Source organism: Panthera leo, chromosome A2 (assembly GCF_018350215.1).
Source record: "Panthera leo isolate Ple1 chromosome A2, P.leo_Ple1_pat1.1, whole genome shotgun sequence".
In the NCBI taxonomy this organism is placed as follows: Eukaryota; Metazoa; Chordata; class Mammalia; order Carnivora; family Felidae; genus Panthera; species Panthera leo.
Genome location: NC_056680.1, coordinates 25518895 through 25528612, shown reverse-complemented (window position 1 = coordinate 25528612; position 9718 = coordinate 25518895). Strand labels below are relative to the sequence as shown.

General features: G+C 41.1%; 1 protein-coding gene across 4 annotated transcripts in view; it reads left to right on the top strand.

Annotated features, from left to right (window-relative positions):
* The first annotated feature begins 1738 nt into the window (after positions 1-1738).
* DENND6A (DENN domain containing 6A) overlaps positions 1739-9718 on the top strand; it is a 64861-nt gene continuing 56881 nt past the window's right edge. For 2 of the 4 annotated variants that reach the window (XM_042929749.1, XM_042929748.1), the window contains exon 1: positions 1739-2037. In XM_042929749.1, coding sequence (XP_042785683.1) covers positions 1801-2037 — 237 coding nt within the window. In that variant the 5' untranslated portion in view covers positions 1739-1800. Of the gene's footprint in view, positions 2038-5105; positions 5421-5820; positions 5867-9718 lie in introns of those variants that run through there. The other 2 variants (XM_042929751.1, XM_042929750.1) reach the window with 2 other exon arrangements.

Below are 9718 nucleotides of genomic sequence, written 5' to 3'. Positions count from 1 at the left end.
TCAGTGAGGTGAGTAGGCTGGGACTGATCATTCTTATTTCATCAATGCAGAAACTGAGTCTTAGAGCAGCGTGCCTACCATGATCGTGGGTGGAGCTGGCACTAGAATCCAGAACTTCTGACTGCTAGTCCAGTGCTCTTTGTAATTCTGTTTTTAATAATAAAGGCTATTGTGCTTTCCTAATAGTGGGTTTAGAGACTTACTTAAATGCAGAACATTGTTTTTCTCTCTTAACTACAGTGGTTCTCTAGAGTAGGAGGGCAGATTGATTTGGCCACAAATTTGGCTTTTAGCTTGAATGCTGTCCCTAGTTCATCTTACTTCCTAAAAATAGTCTTTAGCAAACATCACTATTGATGTCTGATGATAATTGACCCTTTCCTTGAAGTATTGATGCTAACACTCCAAATAAAAATCATAAGAATGTATACAGAACAATGTTTGTCAACTAGGGTAGATTTGACTGGGTAGTGCAGCAAAATGCTTAGGAGCTTTGGCTGAGTCAGAGATCTGGGTTTAAATCTTTGTTCTGCCACCTATTATTGGCTGTGACATCATTATCATCTCACGGAGCCTCAGAATCCTTACCGGAAAAATGGGAATAATAATAAGACCTGCCTTTTTGGGTTGCTAGGAGGATCAGATGAGATAATGTGTGTAAAAGCATGAAAACCGTGTTGTTGTTTTTTAAAAATGTTTGTTGTGAGTTATTATCCATTGTCTTTTACTCATTTTTCTATTAGAGTATTGTTGTGTGCTTCCTATTTACTTTCACCGTGCTGTTTATACTCAGGGTGCTGAATAAATCCTAATCAGTAGTATCCTACTGGGCCAATAATCAGTAATAATTCAATAGATCAAGTGCCTTCTCGGCACGGGATGCAAAGCGGCTTGGGTTGCCTGGCTGGCTCAGTCCCTAAAGCATGCAACTCTTGATCTCAGGGTTGTGAGTTTGAGCCCCATGTCCAGTGTAGAGATTACTTAAAAATAAAATCTAAACAACAATAAAGCTGCCTGAGACTAGACCCTTGCTAAGAGAGAGTGATCCACAGGTTGCTGTGGAGGCCAACCTGGTGTTTCAGAAAGCACTGCAGATGTTGTGTGAGTGTTGAATGAGTCACAGGCAACCAGGCCAAGAAAGGTGGGTGGGACCTTGGTGGAAGGGAACAGTTAAGTGAAGGGAACAGATCTCTTAATCAGGAGGCGAGAGAGCAGAGAGCGAACTGAAAGCCGGCATTTGAGTTGTAGTAATACTTGCTGGTCTAGTCATGTAACTTCTCAGAATCTCAATTTCCTTATTCGTGAAAAGAAATAAATAATGAAGTCTACCTACTAGTCATGATGTGAAGATTCAATGGAGTAATGTTTGTAAAGTACTTGCTGGCACATCAACTGGCACAGAGTAAGTGTTCAGTAAATGTTAGCCACCGTAATCATTATGTGTAATAATTTTAATACCTTATAGTTATGAACCTTGTCCTACCAAGCATAATTCCTCCCCAGATCGTTGAACTGCGAAGAAGAGTGTCAGGATTCATAAACTACTCTTGAAGAGCTTTAAGGCAAGAACGCCAGGGCGGTATTCACAATTCCAGCTTAAGCACTACGACTCCACGTCTGCGCGTTGGCAAGGGAGAACCAGCTCCGAGCCCAGCTCCCAGGGTCACGTGGGCCATGGCCCCGCCCCGGCCGAGCCCGTCCTCCGCCGCTGCGGTAGCGGCGGCTGCGCCTGCGCGGGGCTGGGCGCGCTCTGCTGCGCGGTCCGCAGTGGAGGCGGCGCGAACAGCAAGGGGGCGGCGGATGGCTCTGCGGGGCCTGGCAGCCTCGGGGCCCAGCTCCCGCGGGCCGTTGGACGAGGCCGTGGCTGCGGCCGAGGAGCGCGGGGCGCCGGCCGTGCTGGCGACGGGAGGCGCGCCGGAGGACGATGAAGAAGATGAGGGCCGCGGCCGGGGCCTGCTGCGCTGGGACGGCTTCTCGGCCTGGCTGCACTGCGTGTGTGTGGTGGGCTTCGACCTGGAGCTGGGCCAAGCCGTGGAGGTGAGGCCCGGCCGCACCTTGCCCCCGCGCCTCGTTCGGGTTCCCGCGCCCGGGCGGCTCCAGCAGGGCGTGTGGCCCACGGGCCGACGGGTCTGGACCCCGGCCGCTGCGCATCCGGGCGTGGCTGGCCGTCCCTCCGCGGGTCGGCCGGGCTGCGGTCCATTGGCAGTTCCCGTGGGAGGATCGTGGGCTGCGGCTAGGGGTGAAAAGTTCTTTCTAGGCCCCTCCTAAATACTTGCCGAGGTTCGTTTTTGTTTGTTTTTAACCCGGTGTCACAGGAGTGACTAAAATGGGTAGCGGCACCCCGAGAAGGCTGCAGGCAGGATGTTGGCGACTTTTTGAAGAAACGAACAATGCCCCTGACATAGGGTGAACTATAATAGCCAAACCTCACACAGCCAACTTTTTTTAGACTCCTAGACGTTTCGGTCATTTCCAGTAACTCTTAATAGTTACTTTAGACCACCCAACTTGAGCCGAAATGCTTATTTCAGCAGGATTTTCTCCATTTCCCCCTTTTGTTCCTCATTTCTATTATTTGTGTTTTTTTTTCCCTTTACTGTTCTTTCTTGATGTTGCTTCTGAAACAGTTGGCTTGAAAGCTACTATCAAGATGAACATAGGGAAAATCCTTTGCTTGTGAATCTGTCAAGTTTTCCATTTATATGTCACCTTATTGAAAGGCCTTCCAGTGTTATTTATTCTTGACATTGTTTAGGATCCCTTTTGTAACATAAGACATTGCTTGTCTTTGTGTACAAGGAAAACGTTATCAGAAGGAGGTATGTTTAGAAAATTTTTGTCTGTTTGTTTTGGTGACGATGGCAGATTTTAAGAAAACATCTCATTCAGACTTTAGTGGCATGAGTTGGCTATGAAAATTGGCCAGAGAGGTTTTTCTTAAAGCAAAGCTACTGCTTTTGTATTCAACCTATCTTCTGTTTTATCATTACACAGTTCAATACACACATTAAGTTTCTGCTAAGATCTAGGCATTATGCTGGTTGCTGGGCATCCAAATATGAACCAAATGCTTCAACCTGTATTAGTAGGTTTAGACTACAATTTAGAGGGGAACCAAGAATTAATCACAGCAGGAGATAGGGCCAAATGCCATGACTGGCACATAGTGGTGTTCCATACATATTTGTTGATAGAATGAGCGGATACATGAGCAATTCTGTATCTTACTATGACAGAAACAACAGTTTCCAAAGACTTCAGAGATTTAGAGGTCATCTATTGTTTACATTGACATGTTAACCTGAAGTTGTATGTGTAGCAAAATACAATTTAACCAGAAAGTGTAGGATTGGGTTGTTATAGTTGATTGCATTTTAAAATAGCTAAATGAGATCCTTGTGGACTCTCGTCATTTGGGACATTATTTTTAAGGATTTTTTTTGACCAAATAAGCAACATTTAGCGTAATTGACGTGCTACAAAAATGTGAATTAAAGGACTTATTTTGAATTTCATTTCCAATGGGATATGCTACTCAACAGAGTTTTCTTTAGGTCAGTGGTTCTTTTTGTGCATCCTGGACCTTTTAAAAAATATGAACTCCAGGGGTGCCTGGGTGGCTCAGTCGGTTAAGCATCTGACTTCAGCTCAGGTCATGATCTCACAGTCTGTGGGTTCGAGCCCCATGTCGGGCTCTGTGCTGACAGCTCGGAGCCTGGAGCCTGCTTCAGATTCTGCGTCTCCCTCTCTCTCTGACCCTCCCTCATTCATGCTCTGTCTCTATCTCAAAAATAAATGAACATTAAAAAAATTTTTTTAATTAAAAAAAAAATGAACTCCATTACAAAAATGCTTACTGATACAAAATTAGGTATATGCTTCTGTGGACTATCTGGGGGTCATCTGTGGATCTTCTATTTCATTGTCCCCAGATTAAGAATCACTCATTTTATAAAAAAACGTTTTTAATGTTTATTTATTTTTGACAGAGAGAGAGAGAGAGACAGTGCGAGTGGGGGAGTGGGAGGGAGAGAGAGACGCACACAATCCGAAGCAGGCTCCAGGCTCTTGAGTTGTCGGCACAGAGCCTGACGCAGAGCTCAAACTCACGAACCACAAGATCATGATGAGAGCCAAAGTTGGACGCTTAACTGACTGAGCCATCCAGGTTACCCAAGAATCACTGATTTTAGAAGGCATAGGATGAGGGTGGGGAAGATTCTCTAATAAAGGATCCAAAGAAAGATAAATACATTAAATGAATTGCAACACAACTTAATTTTGTTTTGTTTTCCTAAGAAATGTAGAATATTGCACCTTGCCACTTTTAAAAGAAGAAAAAGGAACACAAATTAGTAATGAATATAATGAAATAGTTGAGAAATGTAGTTCACTTGTGTATTATGACCATATCCAGGCCAAAAATAGGACAAGAAAGTGAACGTAGAATCATGTTGGAGAAGTGAATATAGTAGTTCCAGCCCTAATTCCTATGATGCACAACCATGAAGACTCAAAAGGGAAATCAATTAAAGAGTAGGTAAAAATTAAAGAATAGGTAAAAACTTAGTCCTAGAAGCAACCTGTGACATCACCATCTTTGAATTGTACAGTTGAAAGAGATGTAAGAATCTGTTGTGCCATGACAGAAAGTACCATTTACAAATGCATAAACAGTGCCACTTAGTTAAGCTTAAATCCTTAACAAAGAGACAACATATATGACATCGATCAAGGACTCAGACTCCAGAGCTGGACTGCCTAGGTTTGAGTCTGTGATTTGGGGCATATTAGCTTGCCTTACACTTCTCTGTTAACAATCTGCATCATGGCATTGCTGTGATAATTAGATAATGTTGGTGAAACATTTGGAACAGTACCTATGACTCAGACCTATGTCAGTGTGTATTTGGGAAGTATTGAAATCCTTTTTTTTTTTTTTTAATATTTATTTTCAGAGAGAGAGTGGGGGAGAGGGAGGGAGGGAGAGAGAGAGAATCCCAAGCAGGCTCCATGCCAACAGTGCAGAACCTGACACAGGGCTTGATCTCACAAACTGTGAGATGACCTCAGCAGAAAGCAAGAGTCTGATGCTTAACTGACTGAGCCACCCAAGTATCCCCCCCACCTTTTTAATTTTCAATGGAGAGAATCCTTAACTTGATTGTAAACATGAGGCCTTTGAGCCTTAATTTTCTCAGTAGTAATATGAAGTTGAGGAAGTAGAATCAGTACTTTTATTTTAAAGCAGGGAAACTTTTTTCCCTGTATAAATAAAAATCTAATATAGGACCTCAGTGGCTTACTTGGTTGAGATGGGGCCTATGTTGTGTATATTTGGTTGCAGACAGCAGAAACTAAGCTATAGCTCAAGCAGAAAAGGAACTTGCTGTAAGGCAACATTTTCCAACGTCTCCAAGGTACAAACCTAGTGGGGCTTCATGAAATGGCTGAGCCTGGAACTGGGAAGCCTCTGACTTATGCTCTTGTTTTATGGGATTTGTTCATAAATCCCATATTTGGGATAATGCTCCCTGCAGCTTCTATCCTCTGCTTCTATAATCTTTATGGTGGACAAGTTGTGCTTTTCAGCCACTTTAATGAGGAGACACACCAGAGGAATGTACTCAGGCCTGGTTTGGGGCAAACAATGAGCTGAAGACCTGTGTGGTTAGGGGAGTGGTCCATGTTGCATAAAATGTCTGTTAGGTCCTATTCTCAAGTAAAGGGGACAGGGAAGGGTATCTTTTAAGTTGGAAAGAGACTGTAAAATGTGTTGACTATAGGAGGTATGCTCAGCTTCTTCCTTTTCCCCTGAAGTGGCCCTGAAACATCACCACAGAATCCCAGTGTCCTCTGGAACAAGGTTTGAAATCCTCTGGATTTTATATACTTTATATCACTTCTAGCTCTGAAATTACCTGATTATGTAGTAAAGCCTTAATTATCTGAATCCAGAATTGCCTCATTTATTCAGAATTTTTCCCTGATTGAGTAATAATATGCTCATTGTTGAAAACTTGGCAAGAAAGAAAATTATGAACACTAGAAGCATCACTCATAATTATATTGAGAAACAAGTGCTATTAATATTTGACATTTTTGTTAATGCTTTTTCTTCTTTACGTAATTTCATATCTGTCAGGAATTAATTTGTTAGGAACAGAAACTCTCTCAAAAAAGTTTAAGAAAAATGATTGTAAGGAGTCTCTTGGAACCCAGTTGCTGGAAGGGGAACGAACCTCCTGGGATCTGGAAAGCCCTAGGCTTTTTTGTCTTTGTTTCTTGGGAGCTGTGTGGTCTTTTGTCTCTGCTTCTCTTTGCAATTCTGTTCCATTTTCCGTGCTGAGGCTGGTTTCTCCTGCAAGGGTCTCAGTTTCTGCTCCCCCATTTCTCTTGACTTTGGACTATTGTAGTTCTGATTTTGGCCAAACTTTTCTTTTGTATTCTGGAACCAGACTGAAGCTTAATATAAATACGGAGTATCTGATTGGCTCAGCATGGGTCAGATGCTCCCTTTTGTTCATTCAGCTGTGTTAGGAGACAGGGTTTCTGTAACAGCAGTGACCACTTAGGCTCACCCTTGTAAAAGGAGGAGGGGACAATTTCCAAAGCATGGGCTGGACAGTAGTCCCCCAAACAGGTCTACTGCAAGGTCTGCTTTTATTGATAAACATTCTCATAAATGATTTGCCAGATCATTAAAGACTCTTCATAAATACAATTTTATGAACCATAATTTATTTAACCATTTTCCTTAATTTGGATATTTAATAGTTTCTTTTTTCTTCACACTGTAGAAAGCTACGTATTGCCTGTACATACATCTTAGAGATGTTTTGCATTTTTGAGAGCCTTTAAATCATGTGAACTTCTAGAATGTCCTAGGAAGTTGCATTTCTATAATTTGAAGTCACTTCCTCAAGCTCTCTAGTTTCTGATTTTATAAGAATTGAGGTATCCTTGGTGGTTTTCCCCTCTTGAAGTCTTTACCTATGAACTCTTTGGACAATTTTAAACTAGTGAAAAGAGCACAAGCTTTGGGGTTTTGAACATCTGCTAGTTGCTGATTTTTGGCCAGTTTCTTCAATTTAAGTGGAAAAATAATATCCAAGAGTGTTGTTGGAAATACGAAGAGAGATAATGCATGTAAGAATTAATGCCTGTCATTTAATGCATGCCCAAATGTTGATCCCTTTTTATAGTTAGTGTCCTTGCATATTCAATAATCAGTGTAGGACTATTTTTGGCTGTTCTCTCACACCTCTTATTTTGCCTTAAATTGATTTAAAAAAGAAAACCTCATGGTTTTGGATGTGTATCACAAGTATTTAAAGCACTTTGTAGGGGGGCACCAGGCTGGCTTAGCTGAAGAGCATGCAACTCTTTTTTTTTTTTTTTTTTAATTTTGTAAATTAAGTTTATTGTTTTGAGAGAGAGAGAGAGAGAGAGAGAGAGTGCATGCATGCATGGGAGCACAAGCTGGGAAGGGGCAGAGAGGAGAGACAGAATCCCAAGCAGGCTCTGCACCATCAGTCCAGAGCCCAATGCGCGGCTTCAATTCATGAACTGTGAGATCATGACCTGAGCTGAAATCAAGAGTTAATTGCTCAACTGACTGAGCCACCCAGGAACCCCAATCTTTTTTTAAAGATTAAAAAAAATGTTTATTTACTTTTGAGAGAGCACAAATAGGGGTGGGTCAGAGAGAGGGGGACAAAAGATCTGAAGTGGGCTCTGCACTGATAGCAGCAAACCTGATGTGAGGCTCGAACTCTCGAACTCACAAACCACGAGATCATGACCTGAGCTGAAGTTGGATGCTCAGCCGACTGAGCCACCCAGGTGCCCCCTGCACCAAATTTTTAAAAAAACACATTGAAGATAAAGCTCTGCTCTGGAGTGAAGGCAAACTTCTATGTCATTTTTTTTTTTAAAGCAGTGAAAGAATTGACTCCCCTTTCTTTTTCACTTCTGCTTTTTTGAGTTATTCCCCTTTATCCCTTAGCAAGGTGGAGCCAGAAGTAGTCACCATAGTTTACTTTATCCTAGCAAAGTTTCTTGTTTATTTTTGTGAGAAGAGTGAAAGGCAGTTGTGTGAAGGGTTGTTTCCTTTCTTTCCCTCTTAAACTGGGTGTTCCATAACCTCAGTATTTGATCCTCAGCAAGTTTACTGTTTTAATAAAAATGGGTGTTACATTTAATTGTATGTTGCTGGACCGTCTCATTGAACTGTCTATTCATCAGATATTGGGCAACTACCACATCCAGACACCATTGTGTTCTGGAGATAAAACCTTGATCAACCCTCCCTCAACTAGCTTACAGTGTATCATGGATAGTAGGCCATTAAACAGTGAGGGTTATAATAGGATGGTTTTCAGGTACCAATAATGGCCTGTACATTTCCTTGTGAACTTGTAGCACTTCATAGTAGCTTGATGTAGGTCTCTGGTTTGAGAGTTAAAGCTTTAGTGGCCTCCTGAGCTTAGGCTCCCAGATTTTACAGAGGCTTCTTCAGTGTTACTAAGCTCTGGTTCTGTTATGAAATTGTAGAATTTCAATATGGAGATTATCTGGGATGTTCCCATGCCATCTAGTCCATTCACAAGTACTTGGTGATGAATGATGTGAAACATGAACAATTGTATCTAACTTTACTCTTATTAGAGAGAAATGCTTCACTGTCTATTCCATGGGCAAACTGATCACATTCCCAGTAACATAGTTTAGGTCTTGAATGAGCTGGAATCTTAGACTTAGGTCCATCCTGTTTTGATACTGTGATGTCAGGCCATTTTTTCTACTTTTTAAAATAAGTAAACATTTTTTATTGCAGTATAACATACATGTAGGAAAGCATATAAATCCTAAGTTCTGTGAATTTACATTAAGTGAGCATACCATTCACTACCATAGAGATCAAGAAATAGAAATATTATCACTGCCCCAGAAATTTCCCTTATGTCCTCTTTCAGTCATGATCTATTGCCGCTCCCCCACCCTGCTCCAGACCCTGGCAACCACTAATCTACTTTCTGTCTCTCTGGATTCTCCTATTCTGTACATTTCATATGCATGGAATCACAACCTATGGCATTTTTTTGTCTGGCTTCTTTCACTTAGTATAATTTTTTCAAGGTTCATCCATGTTGTAGTATATATCAGTATTTCATTCCTTTTATGGCTGAATTTTCTATCATTTTTTGAATTTTATATCAGTATATGGAAATATAACATTTGGTTTATCCATTCATCATTCAATGGAAATTTGGATTTTTTTCCAGTTTTGGCTATTATAAATAATGCTGCTATGAATATTCACTTGTAAGTTTTTGTATGAACATATGCTTTCACTTGTCTTAGAGTGAAGTGAAATTGTTGTGTCATAAAGTAACTCTCTATGTTTACTTTTTTTGAGAAACTACTAAACTGTTTTCCAGGGTGACTGTATTTTCACATTTCCATTAGTAATGTGTGAGGGTTCTAATTTCTCCATATCTTGTAAGCACTTGTTACTGTCTGTCTGTGATTACAGCCATCCTAGTGGATTTGAGGTGGTATCTTATTTTAATTTTATTTGCATTTCCCTGATGACTAATGGTGTCGAGTGGCCTTTTATGTGCTTATTGGCCATTTGTATATCTTTTTGGAGAAATGTCTAATTAGATCCTTTATCCATTTAAAAAATTGGGTTATTTGACTTTTTTGTTGAATT